The sequence below is a fragment of the Ambystoma mexicanum genome, chromosome 3p (assembly GCF_040938575.1).
Source record: "Ambystoma mexicanum isolate Mex_15411 chromosome 3p, UKY_AmexF1_1, whole genome shotgun sequence".
Lineage (NCBI taxonomy): Eukaryota > Metazoa > Chordata > Amphibia > Caudata > Ambystomatidae > Ambystoma > Ambystoma mexicanum.
In genome coordinates this window covers 332,319,324-332,335,289 of record NC_090925.1, presented here as the reverse complement: position 1 = coordinate 332,335,289, position 15,966 = coordinate 332,319,324, and the positions used below count along the sequence as shown (strand labels likewise).

At 52.9% G+C, this 15,966-nt stretch overlaps 2 protein-coding genes across 2 annotated transcripts; both read right to left on the bottom strand.

Annotated features, from left to right (window-relative positions):
- Positions 1–3,263: 3,263 nt before the first annotated feature.
- Positions 3,264–4,796, bottom strand: LOC138579898 (FK506-binding protein 5-like). The gene is made up of 2 exons (XM_069650123.1): positions 4,721–4,796; positions 3,264–4,063 (listed from the first exon to the last, which is right to left on the bottom strand). Exons 1-2 carry the CDS (start codon positions 4,794–4,796, stop codon positions 3,264–3,266), a joined length of 876 nt encoding a protein of 291 aa, XP_069506224.1.
- A 95-nt stretch (positions 4,797–4,891) lies between these two features.
- LOC138579897 (uro-adherence factor A-like) lies at positions 4,892–15,222 on the bottom strand. The gene is made up of 13 exons (XM_069650122.1): positions 15,183–15,222; positions 14,185–15,093; positions 13,374–13,712; positions 12,882–13,256; positions 12,358–12,771; positions 11,941–12,276; positions 11,141–11,830; positions 9,756–10,490; positions 9,000–9,458; positions 7,615–8,349; positions 6,365–6,964; positions 5,554–5,892; positions 4,892–5,436 (listed from the first exon to the last, which is right to left on the bottom strand). Exons 1-13 carry the CDS (start codon positions 15,220–15,222, stop codon positions 4,892–4,894), a joined length of 6,516 nt encoding a protein of 2,171 aa, XP_069506223.1.
- Positions 15,223–15,966: the final 744 nt, after the last annotated feature.

The following is a 15,966-nucleotide window of genomic DNA, read 5'->3' as shown; positions in this document are numbered from 1 at the left end:
TCTTGCAGGGTGGGGACATTGCTTGCTGTCTCCTCACCCTCATCATCTTGCAGGGTGCGTGCTTTGCTTGCTGTCTCCTCGTTCTCTTCATCTTGCAGGGTGGGGACGTAGCTTGCTGTCTCCTCACCCTCTTCATCTTGCAGGGTGTGGACAATGCTGGCTGTCTCCTCATCTTGCAGGGTGGGGACATTGCTTGCTGTTTCCTCAGTCTCTTCGTCTTGCAGGGTGGGGACAGTGCTTGCTGTCTCCTCATTTTCAACATCTTGCAGGGTGGAGACGTTGCTTGCTGTCTACCCAACCTTTTTATTTTACTGGGTGTGGACGTTGCTTGCTGCCTCCTCACCCTCTTCATCTTGCAGGGTGGGGGCGTTGGTTGCTGTCTCCTCATACCCTTCATCTTGCAGGGTGTGGACGTTGCTTGCTGTCTCCTCATCCTCTCCATTTTGCAGGGTGGGGACATTGCTTGCTGCCTCCTCACCCTCTGAATCTTCCAGGGTGGGGGCAATGCTCGCTGTCTCTTCATCTTCTTAATCTTGCAGGGGGAGACATTGCTTGCTGCCTCCTCACCCTCTTCATCTTGCAGGGTGGGGGCGTTGCTCGCTGTCTACTCATCCTCTTCATCTTGCAGGGTGGTGACGTTGCTCGCTGTCTTCTCACCTTCTTCATCTTGCAGGGGGAGACATTGCTTGCTGCCTCCTCATCCCCTTCATCTTGCAGGTTGGGGACATTGATTGCTGTCTCCTCGTCCTCTTCATCATACAAGGTGGGAACGTTGCTTGCTGCCTCCTCACCCTCTTCATCTTGCAGGGTGGTGATGTTGATCGCTGTCTCCTCATCCTCTTCATCTTGTGGGGGGGGGGCATTGCTAGCTATCTCCTCATCCTCTTCATCTTGCAGGGTGGGGGCATTTCCCCGCTGTCCCCTCATCCTCTTCATTTTGCAGGGAGGGTACATTGCTCGCTGTCCTCTCATCCTCTTAATCTTACAGGGTGGGGACTTTGCTTGTTGTCTCCTCATCCTCTTCATCTTGCAGGGTGGGGACGTAGCTTGCTGTCTCCTCATCCTCTTCATCTTGTGGGGGGGGCGTTGCTCGCTATCTCCTCATCCTCTTCATCTTGCAGGGTGGGGGCATTTCCCCGCTGTCCCCTCATCCTCTTCATCTTGCAGGGAGGGTACATTGCTCGCTGTCCTCTCATCCTCTTAATCTTACAGGGTGGGGACTTTGCTTGTTGTCTCCTCATCCTCTTCATTTTGCAGGGCGGGGACGTTGCTTGCTGCCTCCTCACCCTCTTCATCTTGCAGGGTGGGGGCAATGCTCACTGTCTCTTCATCTTCTTCATCTTGCAGGGTGTGGACATTGCTCGCTGTCTCCCCATTCTCTTCATCTTGCAGGGTGGGGACATTGCTTGCTGCCTCCTCATCCCCTTCATCTTGCAGGGTGGGGACATTGATTGCTGCCTCCTCACCCTCTTCATCTTGCAGGGTGGGGGCAATGCTTGCTGTCTCCTCATCTTCTTCATTTTGCAGGGTGTAGACATTGCTTGCTGCCTCCTATCCCCTTCATCTTGCAGGGTGGGGACATTGGTTGCTGTCTCCTCGTCCTCTTCATCTTTTAGGGTTGGAACATTGCTTGCTGTCTCCTCATCCTCTTCATCTTGCAGGGTGGGGATGTTGCTTGCTGCCTCCTTAACCTCTTCATCTTGCAGGTTAGGGAAGTTGCTTGCTGCCTCCTTGCCCTCCCCATTATGCAGGGTAGGGTCATTGATTGCTGTCTCCTCACCCTCTTCATCTTGCAGGGTGGTGACATTGATTTCTGACTTCTCACCCTCTTCATCTTGCAGGGTGGGGCATTGCTTGCTGTCTCATCCTCTTCATCTTGCAGGGTGGGGACATTGCTTGCTGTCTCCTCATCCTCTTCATCTTGCAGGGTGGGGGCATTGGTTGCTGTCTCATCCTCTTCATATTGCAGGGTGGGGATATTGCTTGCTGCCTGCTCACCCTCTTAATCTTCCAGGGTGGGGGCAATGCTCGCTGTCTCTTCATCTTCTTAATCTTGCAGGGTGGAGACATTGCTTGCTGCCTTCTCATCCCCTTCACCTTGCAGGGTGGGGTGTTGCTCACTGTCTACTCATCCTCTTCATCTTGTAGGGTGGTGACGTTGCTTGCTGCCTCCTCACACTCTTCATCTTGCAGGGAGGAGACATTGCTTGCTGCCTCCTCATCCCCTTCATCTTGCAGGGTGGGGACATTCATTGCTGTCTCCTCGTCCTCTTCATCATGCAGGGTGGGGACATTGCTTGCTGCCTTCTCATCCCCTTCACCTTGCAGGGTGGGGTGTTGCTCGCTGTCTACTCATCCTCTTCATCTTGTAGGGTGGTGACGTTGCTTGCTGCCTCCACACACTCTTCATCTTGCAGGGTGGAGACATTGCTTGCTGCCTCCTCATCCCCTTCATCTTGCAGGGTGGGGACATTCATTGCTGTCTCCTCGTCCTCTTCATCATGCAGGGTGGGGACATTGCTTGCTGCCTCCTCAACCTCTTCATCTTGCAGGGTGGGGACATTGCTTGCTGTCTCATCCTCTTCATCTTGTAGTGTGGGGGCATTGGTTGCTGTCTCCTCACCCTCTTTATCTTGCAGGGTCGGGATATTGCTTGCTGCCTCCTCGGCCTCTTCATTTTTCAGGGTGAGGACGTTGCTTGCTGCCTCCTCACCCTCTTAATCTTCTAGGTCGGGGGCAATGCTCGCTGTCTCTTCATCTTCTTAATCTTGCAGGGTGGAGACATTGCTTGCGGCCTTCGCATCCCCTTCATCTTGCAGGGCGGGGACATTGCTTGCTGTTTCCCCATTCTCTTAATCTTGCAGGGGGGAGACATTGCTTGCTGCCTTCTCACCCCCTGCATCTTGCAGGGTGGGGACATTGATTGCTGTCTCCCCGTCCTCTTCATCATGCAGGGTGGGGACGTTGCTTGCTATCTCCTCACCCTCTTCATCTTGCAGGGTGGAGACATTGCTTGCTGCCTCCTCATCCCCTTCATCTTGGAGGGTGGGGACATTGATTGCTGTCTCCTCGTTCTCTTCATCGTGCAGAGTGGGGACATTGCTCACTGTCCTCTCATCCTCTTTATCTTACAGGGTGGGGACATTGCTTGTTGTCTCGTCATCCTCTTCATCTTGCAGGGTGGGGACATAGTTTGCTGTCTCCTCATCCTCTTCATCTTGCAGTGTGGGGACATTGCTCACTGTCCTCTCATCCTCTTCATCTTACAGGGTGGGGACATTGCTTGTTGTCTCCTCATCCTCTTCCTCTTGCAGGGTGGGGACGTAGTTTGCTGTTTCCTCATCCTCTTCATCTTGCAGGGTGTGGACAATGCTTGCTGTCTCCTCATCTTGCAGGGTGGGGACGTTGCTTGCTGTCTCCTCAGTCTCGTTGTCTTGCAGGGTGGCGACGTTGCTTGCTGCCTCCTCATTTTCTACATCTTGCAGGGTGGAGACGTTGCTTACTGTCTCCTCAACCTCTTCATCTTGCAGGGTGGGGGCGTTGCTTGCTGCCTCCTCAACCTCTTCATCTTGCAGGGTGGGGTCGTTGGTTGCTGTCTCCTCATCCTCTTCATCTTGCAGGTTTGGGACATTGCTTGCTGTCTCCTCATCCTCTACATCTTTCAGGGTGGGGGCATTGGTTGCTGTCTCCTCATCCTCTTCATCTTGCAGGGTGGGGACATTGCTTGCTGCCTCCTCATCCTCTTCATTTTGGAGGGCAGGGACGTTGCTTGCTGCCTCCTCACCCTCTTCATCTTGCAGGGTGGGGGCAATGCTCACTGTCTCTTCATCTTCTTCATCTTGCAGGGTGTGGACGTTGCTCGCTGTCTTCTCATCATCTTCATCTTGCAGGGCGGGGACATTGGTTGCTGTCTCCCCATTCTCTTCATCTTGCAGGGTGGGGACATTGCTTGCTGCCTCCTCATCCCCTTCATCTTGCAGGGTGGGGACATTGATTGCTGCCTCCTCACCCTCTTCATCTTGCAGGGTGGGGGCAATGCTTGCTGTCTCCTCATCTTCTTCATCTTGCAGGGTGGAGACATTGCTTGCTGCCTCCTATCCCCTTCATCTTGCAGGGTGGGGACATTGGTTGCTGTCTCCTCGTCCTCTTCATCTTTTAGGGTTGGAACATTGCTTGCTGTCTCCTCATCCTCTTCATCTTGCAGGGTGGGGATGTTGCTTGCTGCCTCCTTAACCTCTTCATCTTGCAGGGTAGGGAAGTTGCTTGCTGCCTCCTTGCCCTCCCCATTATGCAGGGTGGGGTCATTGATTGCTGTCTCCTCACCCTCTTCATCTTGCAGGGTGGTGACATTGATTGCTGACTTCTCACCCTCTTCATCTTGCAGGGTGGGGCATTGCTTGCTGTCTCATCCTCTTCATCTTGCAGGGTGGGGACATTGCTTGCTGTCTCCTCATCCTCTTCATCTTGCAGGGTGGGGGCATTGGTTGCTGTCTCATCCTCTTCATATTGCAGGGTGGAGATATTGCTTGCTGCCTGCTCACCCTCTTAATCTTTCAGGGTGGGGGCAATGCTCGCTGTCTCTTCATCTTCTTAATCTTGCAGGGTGGAGACATTGCTTGCTGCCTTCTCATCCCCTTCACCTTGCAGGGTGGGGTGTTGCTCGCTGTCTACTCATCCTCTTCATCTTGTAGGGTGGTGACGATGCTTGCTGCCTCCTCACACTCTTCATCTTGCAGGGTGGAGACATTGCTTGCTGCCTCCTCATCCCCTTCATCTTGCAGGGTGGGGACATTCATTGCTGTCTCCTTGTCCTCTTCATCATGCAGGGTGGGGACATTGCTTGCTGCCTTCTCATCCCCTTCACCTTGCAGGGTGGGGTGTTGCTCGCTGTCTACTCATCCTCTTCATCTTGTAGGGTGGTGACGTTGCTTGCTGCCTCCTCACACTCTTCATCTTGCAGGGTGGAGACATTGCTTGCTGCCTCCTCATCCCCTTCATCTTGCAGGGTGGGGACATTCATTGCTGTCTCCTCGTCCTCTTCATCATGCAGGGTGGGGACATTGTTTGCTGCCTCCTCAACCTCTTCGTCTTGCAGGGTGAGGACGTTGCTTGCTGTCTCATCCTCTTCATCTTGCAGGGAGAGGAAGTTGCTTGCTGCCTCCTCGCCCTCTCCATCTTGCAGGGTGGGGACATTGATTGCTGTCTCCTCACCCTCTCCATCTTGCAGGGTGGTGACATTGATTGCTGACTCCTCACCCCCTTCATCTTGCAGGTTGGGGGCATTGCTGGCTGTCTCATCCTCTTCATCTTGCAGGGTGGGGACATTGCTTGCTGTCTCCTCATCCTCTTCATCTTGCAGGGTGGGGGCGTTGCTTGCTGTCTCCTCATCCTCTTCATCTTGCAGTGTGGGTATATTGCTTGCTTCCTCCTTATCCTCTTCATTTTGCAGGGTGGGGGCACTGCTTTCTGCCTCCTCACCCTCTTAATCTTCCAGGGTGGGGGCAATGCTCGCTGTCTCTTCAACTTCTTAATCTTGCAGGGTGGAGACATTGCTTGCTGCCTTCTCATCCCCTTCATCTTGCAGGGTGGGGACATTGATTGCTGTCTCCTCATCCTCTTCATCTTGCAGGGTGGGGGCATTGATTGCAGTCTCCTCGTCCTCTTCATCGTGCAGGGTGGGGACTTTGGTTGCTTCCTCCTCACCCTCTTCATCTTCCAGGGTGGGGACATTGCTTGCTGTCTTCTCATCCTCTTCATCTTGCAGGGTGGTGACATTGCTCGCTGTCTCCTCATCCTCTTTATCTTGCAGGGTGGGGATGTTGATCGCTATCTCCTCATCCTCTTCATCTTGCAGGGTGGGGACATTTCTCGCTGTCCCCTCATCCTCTTCATCTTGCAGGGTGGGGCATTTCTTGTTGTCTCCTCATCCTCTTCATTTAGCAGGGTGGGGACATTGCTTGCTGTCTCCCCATTCTCTTAATCTTGCAGGGGGGAGACATTGCTTGCTGCCTTCTCACCCCCTTCATCTTGCAGGGTGGGGACATTGATTGTTGTCTCCCCGTCCTCTTCATCATGGAGGGTGGAGACGTTGCTTGTGCTGCCTCCTCACCCTCTTCATCTTGCAGGGTGGAGACATTGCTTGCTGCCTCCTCATCCCCTTCATCTTGCAGGGTGGGGACATTGATGGCTGTCTCCTCGTTCTCTTCATCATGCAGGGTGAGGACATTGTTTGCTGCCTCCTCACCCTCTTCCTCTTGCAGGATGAGGACGTTGCTTGCTGTCTACTCATCCTCCTCATCTTGCAGAGTGGGGACATTGCTCACTGTCCTCTCATCCTCTTTATCTTACAGGGTGGGGACATTGCTTGTTGTCTCCTCATCCTCTTCATCTTGCAGGGTGGGGACGTAGTTTGATGTCTCCTCATCCTCTTCATCTTGCAGGGTGTGGACAATGCTTGCTGTCTCCTTATCTTGCAGGGTGGGGACGTTGCTTGCTGCCTCCTCAGTCTCGTTGTCTTGCAGGGTGGGGATGTTGCTTGCTGACTCCTCATTTTCTACATCTTGCAGGGTGGAGACGTTGCTTTCTGTCTCCTCAACCTCTTCATCTTGCAGGGTGGGGGTGTTGCTTGCTGCCTCCTCAACCTCTTCATCTTGCAGGGTGGGTTTGTTGGTTGCTGTCTCCTCATCCTCTTCATCTTGCAGGTTTGGGACATTGCTTGCTGTCTCCTCATCCTCTACATCTTTCAGGGTGGGGGCATTGGTTGCTGTCTCCTCATCCTCTTCATCTTGCAGGGTGGGAACATTGCTTGCTGCCTCCTCATTCTCTTCATCTTGCAGGGTGGGGACATTGCTTGCTGCCTCCTCATCCCCTTCATCTTGCAGGGTGGGGACATTAATTGCTACCTCCTCGCCCTCTTCATCTTGCAGGGTGGGGGCAATGCTTGCTGTCTCCTCATCTTCTTCATCTTGAAGGGCAGAGACATTGCTTGCTGCCTCCTATCCCCTTCACCTTGCAGGGCAGGGACATTGATTGCTGTCTCCTCGTCCTCTTCATCTTTTAGGGTTGGAACATTGCTTGCTGTCTCCTTATCCTCTTCATCTTGCAGGGTGGGGATGTTGCTTGCTGTCTCCTCAACCTCTTCATCTTGCAGGTTTGGGACATTGCTTGCTGTCTCCTCATCCTCTACATCTTGCAGGGTGGGGGCATTGGTTGCTGTCTCCTCATCCTCTTCATTTTGCAGGGTGGGGACATTGCTTGCTGTCTCCTCATCCTCTTCATCTTGCAGGGCGGGGACATTGCTTGCTGCTTCCCCATTCTCTTAATCTTGCAGGGGGGAGACATTGCTTGCTGCCTTCTCACCCCCTTCATCTTGCAGGGTGTGGACATTGCTTGCTGCGTCCTCATCCCCTTCATCTTGCAGGGTGGGGACATAGATGGCTGTCTCCTCGTTCTCTTCATCATGCAGGGTGGGGACATTGTTTGCTGCCTCCTCACCCTCTTCATCTTGCAGGATGGGGACATTGCTTGCTGTCTACTCATCCTCCTCATCTTGCAGAGTGGGGACATTGCTCACTGTCCTCTCATCCACTTTATCTTACAGGCTGGGGACATTGCTTGTTGTCTCGTCATCCTCTTCATCTTGCAGGGTGGGGACATAGTTTGCTGTCTCCTCATCCTCTTCATCTTGTAGGGTGTGGACAATGCTTGCTGTCTCCTCATCTTGCAGAGTGGGGACGTTGCTTACTGTCTCCTCAGTCTCGATGTCTTGCAGGGTGGGGGCGTTGCTTGCTGCCTCCTCAACCTCTTCATCTTGCAGGGTGGGGTTGTTGGTTGCTGAATCCTCATTCTCTTCATCTTGCAGGTTTGGGACATTGCTTGCTGTCTCCTCATCCTCTACATCTTTCAGGGTGGGGGCATTGGTTGCTGTCTCCTCATCCTCTTCATCTTGCAGGGTGGGGACATTGCTTGCTGCCTCCTCATCCTCTTCATCTTGCAGGGTGGGGACATTGCTTGCTGCCTCCTCATCCTCTTTATTTTGCAGGGCGGGGACGTTGCTTGCTGCCTCCTCACCCTCTTCATCTTGCAGGTTTGGGACATTGCTTGCTGTCTCCTCATCCTCTACATCTTTCAGAGTGGGGGCATTGGTTGCTGTCTCCTCATCCTCTTCATCTTGCAGGGTGGGAACATTGCTTGCTGCCTCCTCATTCTCTTCATCTTGCAGGGTGGGGACATTGCTTGCTGCCTCCTCATCCCCTTCATCTTGCAGGGTGGGGACATTGATTGCTACCTCCTCGCCCTCTTCATCTTGCAGGGTGGGGGCAATGCTTGCTGTCTCCTCATCTTCTTCATCTTGAAGGGCAGAGACATTGCTTGCTGCCTCCTATCCCCTTCATCTTGCAGGGCAGGGACATTGATTGCTGTCTCCTCGTCCTCTTCATCTTTTAGGGTTGGAACATTGCTTGCTGTCTCCTTATCCTCTTCATCTTGCAGGGTGGGGATGTTGCTTGCTGTCTCCTCAACCTCTTCATCTTGCAGGTTTGGGACATTGCTTGCTGTCTCCTCATCCTCTACATCTTGCAGGGTGGGGGCATTGGTTGCTGTCTCCTCATCCTCTTCATTTTGCAGGGTGGGGACATTGCTTGCTGTCTCCTCATCCTCTTCATCTTGCAGGGCGGGGACATTGCTTGCTGCTTCCCCATTCTCTTAATCTTGCAGGGGGGAGACATTGCTTGCTGCCTTCTCACCCCCTTCATCTTGCAGGGTGGGGACATTGCTTGCTGCGTCCTCATCCCCTTCATCTTGCAGGGTGGGGACATAGATGGCTGTCTCCTCGTTCTCTTCATCATGCAGGGTGGGGACATTGTTTGCTGCCTCCTCACCCTCTTTATCTTGCAGGATGGGGACATTGCTTGCTGTCTACTCATCCTCCTCATCTTGCAGAGTGGGGACATTGCTCACTGTCCTCTCATCCTCTTTATCTTACAGGCTGGGGACATTGCTTGTTGTCTCGTCATCCTCTTCATCTTGCAGGGTGGGGACATAGTTTGCTGTCTCCTCATCCTCTTCATCTTGTAGGGTGTGGACAATGCTTGCTGTCTCCTCATCTTGCAGAGTGGGGACGTTGCTTACTGTCTCCTCAGTCTCGATGTCTTGCAGGGTGGGGGCGTTGCTTGCTGCCTCCTCAACCTCTTCATCTTGCAGGGTGGGGTTGTTGGTTGCTGAATCCTCATTCTCTTCATCTTGCAGGGTGGGGATGTTGCTTGCTGTCTCCTCAACCTCTTCATCTTGCAGGTTTGGGACATTGCTTGCTGTCTCCTCATCCTCTACATCTTGCAGGGTGGGGACATTGCTTGCTGTCTCCTCATCCTCTTCATTTTGCAGGGTGGGGACATTGCTTGCTGTCTCCTCATCCTCTTCATCTTGCAGGGCGGGGACATTGCTTGCTGCTTCCCCATTCTCTTAATCTTGCAGGGGGGAGACATTGCTTGCTGCCTTCTCACCCCCTTCATCTTGCAGGGTGGGGACATTGCTTGCTGCGTCCTCATCCCCTTCATCTTGCAGGGTGGGGACATAGATGGCTGTCTCCTCGTTCTCTTCATCATGCAGGGTGGGGACATTGTTTGCTGCCTCCTCACCCTCTTCATCTTGCAGGATGGGGACATTGCTTGCTGTCTACTCATCCTCCTCATCTTGCAGAGTGGGGACATTGCTCACTGTCCTCTCATCCTCTTTATCTTACAGGCTGGGGACATTGCTTGTTGTCTCGTCATCCTCTTCATCTTGCAGGGTGGGGACATAGTTTGCTGTCTCCTCATCCTCTTCATCTTGTAGGGTGTGGACAATGCTTGCTGTCTCCTCATCTTGCAGAGTGGGGACGTTGCTTACTGTCTCCTCAGTCTCGATGTCTTGCAGGGTGGGGGCGTTGCTTGCTGCCTCCTCAACCTCTTCATCTTGCAGGGTGGGGTTGTTGGTTGCTGAATCCTCATTCTCTTCATCTTGCAGGTTTGGGACATTGCTTGCTGTCGCCTCATCCTCTACATCTTTCAGGGTGGGGGCATTGGTTGCTGTCTCCTCATCCTCTTCATCTTGCAGGGTGGGGACATTGCTTGCTGCCTCCTCATCCTCTTCATCTTGCAGGGTGGGGACATTGCTTGCTGCCTCCTCATCCTCTTTATTTTGCAGGGCGGGGACGTTGCTTGCTGCCTCCTCACCCTCTTCATCTTGCAGGTTTGGGACATTGCTTGCTGTCTCCTCATCCTCTACATCTTTCAGAGTGGGGGCATTGGTTGCTGTCTCCTCATCCTCTTCATCTTGCAGGGTGGGAACATTGCTTGCTGCCTCCTCATTCTCTTCATCTTGCAGGGTGGGGACATTGCTTGCTGCCTCCTCATCCCCTTCATCTTGCAGGGTGGGGACATTGATTGCTACCTCCTCGCCCTCTTCATCTTGCAGGGTGGGGGCAATGCTTGCTGTCTCCTCATCTTCTTCATCTTGAAGGGCAGAGACATTGCTTGCTGCCTCCTATCCCCTTCATCTTGCAGGGCAGGGACATTGATTGCTGTCTCCTCGTCCTCTTCATCTTTTAGGGTTGGAACATTGCTTGCTGTCTCCTTATCCTCTTCATCTTGCAGGGTGGGGATGTTGCTTGCTGTCTCCTCAACCTCTTCATCTTGCAGGTTTGGGACATTGCTTGCTGTCTCCTCATCCTCTACATCTTGCAGGGTGGGGGCATTGGTTGCTGTCTCCTCATCCTCTTCATTTTGCAGGGTGGGGACATTGCTTGCTGTCTCCTCATCCTCTTCATCTTGCAGGGCGGGGACATTGCTTGCTGCTTCCCCATTCTCTTAATCTTGCAGGGGGGAGACATTGCTTGCTGCCTTCTCACCCCCTTCATCTTGCAGGGTGGGGACATTGCTTGCTGCGTCCTCATCCCCTTCATCTTGCAGGGTGGGGACATAGATGGCTGTCTCCTCGTTCTCTTCATCATGCAGGGTGGGGACATTGTTTGCTGCCTCCTCACCCTCTTCATCTTGCAGGATGGGGACATTGCTTGCTGTCTACTCATCCTCCTCATCTTGCAGAGTGGGGACATTGCTCACTGTCCTCTCATCCTCTTTATCTTACAGGCTGGGGACATTGCTTGTTGTCTCGTCATCCTCTTCATCTTGCAGGGTGGGGACATAGTTTGCTGTCTCCTCATCCTCTTCATCTTGTAGGGTGTGGACAATGCTTGCTGTCTCCTCATCTTGCAGAGTGGGGACGTTGCTTACTGTCTCCTCAGTCTCGATCTCTTGCAGGGTGGGGGCGTTGCTTGCTGCCTCCTCAACCTCTTCATCTTGCAGGGTGGGGTTGTTGGTTGCTGAATCCTCATTCTCTTCATCTTGCAGGTTTGGGACATTGCTTGCTGTCTCCTCATCCTCTACATCTTTCAGGGTGGGGGCATTGGTTGCTGTCTCCTCATCCTCTTCATCTTGCAGGGTGGGGACATTGCTTGCTGCCTCCTCATCCTCTTCATCTTGCAGGGTGGGGACATTGCTTGCTGCCTCCTCATCCTCTTTATTTTGCAGGGCGGGGACGTTGCTTGCTGCCTCCTCACCCTCTTCATCTTGCAGGGTGGGGGCAATGCTCGCTGTCTCTTCATCCTCTTCATCTTGCAGGGCGGGGACATTGGTTGCTGACTCCCCATTCTCTTCATCTTGCAGGGTGGGGACATTGCTTGCTGCCTCCTCATCCCCTTCATCTTGCAGGGTGGGGACATTGATTGCTGCCTCCTCGCCCTCTTCATCTTGCAGGGTGGGGGCAATGCTTGCTGTCTCCTCATCTTCTTCATCTTGCAGGGTGGAGACATTGCTTGCTGCCTCCTATCCCCTTCATCTTGCAGGGTGGGGACATTGATTGCTGTCTCCTCGTCCTCTTCATCTTTTAGGGTTGGAACATTGCTTGCTGTCTTCTCATCCTCTTCATATTGCAGGGTGAGGATGTTGATTGCTGCCTCTTTAACCTCTTCATCTTGCAGGGTGAGGAAGTTGCTTGCTGCCTCCTCGCCCTCTCCATCTTGCAGGGTGGGGACATTGATTGCTGTCTCCTCACCCTCTCCATCTTGCACGGTGGTGACATTGATTGCTGACTCCTCACCCTCTTCATCTTGCAGGGTGGGGGCATTGCTTGCTGTCTCATCCTCTTCATCTTGCAGGGTGGGGACATTGCTTGCTGTCTCCTCATCCTCTTCTTCTTGCAGGGTGGGGGCGTTGGTTGCTGTCTCCTCATCCTCTTCATCTTGCAGGGCGGGGACATTGCTTGCTGTTTCCCCATTCTCTTAATCTTGCAGGGGGGAGACATTGCTTGCTGCCTTCTCACCCCCTTCATCTTGCAGGGTGGGGACATTGATTATTGTCTCCCCGTCCTCTTCATCATGGAGTGTGGGGACGTTGCTTGCTGCCTCCTCACCCTCTTCATTTTGCAGGGCGGGGACGTTGCTTGCTGCCTCCTCACCCTCTTCATCTTGCAGGCTGGGGGCAATGCTCGCTGTCTCTTCATCTTCTTCATCTTGCAGGGTGTGGACGTTGCTCGCTGTCTTCTCATCCTCTTCATCTTGCTGGGCGGGGACATTGGTTGCTGTCTCCTCATTCTCTTCATCTTGCAGGGTGGGGACATTGCTTGCTGCCTCCTCATCCCCTTCATCTTGCAGGGTGGGGACATTGATTGTTGCCTCCTCGCCCTCTTCATCTTGCAGGGTGGGGGTAATGCTTGCTGTCTCCTCATCTTCTTCATCTTGCAGGGTGGAGACATTGCTTGCTGCCTCCTATCCCCTTCATCTTGCAGGGTGGGAACATTGATTGCTGTCTCCTCGTCCTCTTCATCTTTTAGGGTTGGAACATTGCTTGCTGTCTCCTCATCCTCTTCATCTTGCAGAGTAAGGATGTTGCTTGCTGCCTCCTTAACCTCTTCATCTTGCAGGGTGAGGAAGTTGCTTGCTGCCTCCTCGCCCTCTCCATCTTCCAGGGTGGGGACATTGATTGCTGTCTCCTCACCCTCTCCATCTTGCAGGGTGGTGACATTGATTGCTGACTCCTCACCCTCTTCATCTTGCAGGGTGGGGGCATTGCTTGCTGTCTCATCCTCTTCATCTTGCAGGGTGGGGACATTGCTTGCTGTCTCCTCATCCTCTTCATCTTGCAGGGTGGGGGCGTTGGTTGCTGTCTCCTCATCCTCTTCATCTTGCAGTGTGGGTATATTGCTTGCTTCCTCCTCATCCTCTTCATTTTGCAGGGTGGGGGCACTGCTTTCTGCCTCCTCACCCTCTTAATCTTCCAGGGTGGGGGCAATGCTCGCTGTCTCTTCAACTTATTAATCTTGCAGGGTGGAGACATTGCTTGCTGCCTTCTCATCCCCTTCATCTTGCAGGGTGGGGACATTGATTGCTGTCTCCTTATCCTCTTCATCTTGCAGGGTGGGGGCATTGATTGTGGTCTCCTCGTCCTCTTCATCGTGCAGGGTGGGGACGTTGGTTGCTTCCTCCTCACCCTCTTCATCTTCCAGGGTGGGGACATTGCTTGCTGTCTTCTCATCCTCTTCATCTTGCAGGGTGGTGACATTGCTCGCTGTCTCCTCATCCTCTTTATCTTGCAGGGTGGGGATGTTGATCGCTATCTCCTCATCCTCTTCATCTTGCAGGGTGGGGGCATTTTTTGCTGTCCCCTCATCCTCTTCATCTTGCAGGGTGGGGCATTTCTTGTTGTCTCCTCATCCTCTTCATTTTGCAGGGTGGGGACATTGCTTGCTGTCTCCCCATTCTCTTAATCTTGCAGGGGGGAGACATTGCTTGCTGTCTTCTCACCCCCTTCATCTTACAGGGTGGGGACATTGATTGCTGTCTCCCCGTCCTCTTCATCATGGAAGGTGGGGACGTTGCTTGTGCTGCCTCCTCACCCTCTTCATCTTGCAGGGTGGAGACATTGCTTGCTGCCTTCTCATCCCCTTCATCTTGCAGGGTGGGTACATTGATGGCTGTCTCCTCGTTCTCTTCATCATGCAGCGTGAGGACATTGTTTGCTGCCTCCTCACCCTCTTCATCTTGCAGGATGGGGACGTTGCTGGCTGTCTACTCATCCTCCTCATCTTGCAGAGTGGGGACATTGCTCACTGTCCTCTCATCCTCTTTTTCTTACAGGGTGGGGACATTGCTTGTTGTCTCCTCATCCTCTTCATCTTGCAGGGTGGGGACGTAGTTTGCTGTCTCCTCATCCTCTTCATCTTGCAGGGTGTGGACAATGCTTGCTGTCTCCTCATCTTGCAGGGTGGGGACGTTGCTTGCTGTCTCCTCAGTCTTGTTGTCTTGCAGGGTGGGGACGTTGCTTGCTGACTCCTCATTTTCTACATCTTGCAGGGTCGAGACGTTGCTTGCTGTCTCCTCAACCTCTTCATCTTGCAGGGTGGGGGCGTTGCTTGCTGCCTCCTCAACCTCTTCATCTTGCAGGGTGGGGTTATTGCTTGCTGTCTCCTCATCCTCTACATCTTTCAGGGTGGGGGCATTGGTTGCTGTCTCTTTATCTTCTTCATCTTGCAGGGTGTGGACGTTGCTCGCTGTCTTCTCATCCTCTTCATCTTGCAGGGTGGGGTTGTTGGTTGCTGTCTCCTCATTCTCTTCATTTTGCAGGGCGGGGACGTTGCTTTCTGCCTCCTCTTCATCTTGCAGGGTGGGGGCAATGCTCGCTGTCTCTTTATCTTCTTCATCTTGCAGGGTGTGGACGTTGCTCGCTGTCTTCTCATCCTCTTCATCTTGCAGGGCGGGGACATTGGTTGCTGTCTCCCCATTCTCTTCATCTTGCAGGGTGGGGACATTGCTTGTTGCCTCCTCATCCCCTTCATCTTGCAGGGTGGGGACATTGATTGCTACCTCCTCGCCCTCTTCATCTTGCAGGGTGCGGGCAATGCTTGCTACCTCCTCGCCCTCTCCATCTTGCAGGGTGGGGACATTGATTGATGTCTCCTCACCCTCATAATATTGCAGCTCGGGTACCTTGCTTGCTGTCTCCTTATCCCCTTCATCTTGCAGGGCGGAGACATTGCTTGTTGTCTCCTCATCCCCTTCATCTTTCAGGGTGGGGACATTGTTTGTTGTCTCCTCATCCTCTTGCAGGGTGGGGACATTGCTTGCTGTCTACTCATCCTCTTCATCTTACAGGGCAGGGACATTGCTTGCTGTCTCCTCATCCTCTTCATCTTGCAGGGTGGGGACATTGCTGCTTGCTGTCTCGGTCATGCATGGAAAGCATCCAAGGACTCCTGGGGCCCTGGACTAGCATGATGCAATGAAAAGCACTCACAGCCAGCATTTGATACTGGGCTGAAGTACTTCTTGAAAGCTTATTTCATCTCAGTGTTTTTTTCATTGTTTGTATTGTGTTGATAGTTTATTAAAAACGTTAACACATTTCCAATCATGCAATTCATCAACACCTGCTAATTCACTGCAGTGTAGGAATCGTCACCTGCTGGCAAAGTCTCAAAAATTTTGTGTCCAGCCCTTCCTGCAATGACTTTTTCTCTACATCATCTGTTTGATGAGTAGCTGTGAAAAACCTGCCCTGTCTCTCCATCCCCAGCTCCCACACGGGGCTGCTGAATGCTGGTCCCCCACTCATGGAAAGCTCAGGTAGTTGGGATTCCTGGAATGCTGCGGTGTTCCAGTGCTGCTGAGTCCCTGAGGGTTGGCCTCTCTGCTCTCTAGTGGAAGCCCCCAGGAGGAAGATACTGCGTTAAAAACATGTGATACGTATATCGCCATCTTAAAGTGACATGATGTTAATTCAGCTTAAGGAACGAATGCATGAGGATTAATATCTTTAAAGTATTGGCACAGGTGTACCATTGATGAGGAAACAATTGTTACTGTCCTGATGAAGGCCAATACATGAGATTGAGTAACACTCAAGTTAGCTCTAATAGGCCTAGACACACTGGGCC

Coding starts and splice junctions, on each gene's coding strand:
- LOC138579898 (XM_069650123.1), bottom strand. CDS start 4,796: ATGAATGTCCCCACCCTGCAAGATGAAGGGGATGAGGAGGCAGCAAGC. Junction 4,064..4,720: donor CACCCTGCAAGATGAAGAGT/GTGAGGAGGCAG, acceptor CCACCCTGCAAG/ATGAAGAAGATGAGGAGACA.
- LOC138579897 (XM_069650122.1), bottom strand. CDS start 15,222: ATGAAGAGGATGAGGAGACAGCAAGCAATGTCCCTGCCCT. Junction 12,772..12,881: donor AGAGGATGAGGAGACAGCAA/GCAATGTTCCAA, acceptor CCACCCTGCAAG/ATGAAGAAGATGAGGAGACA. Junction 10,491..11,140: donor AGAGGATGACGAGACAACAA/GCAATGTCCCCA, acceptor CTGCCCTTCAAG/ATGAAGAAGATGAGGAGACA.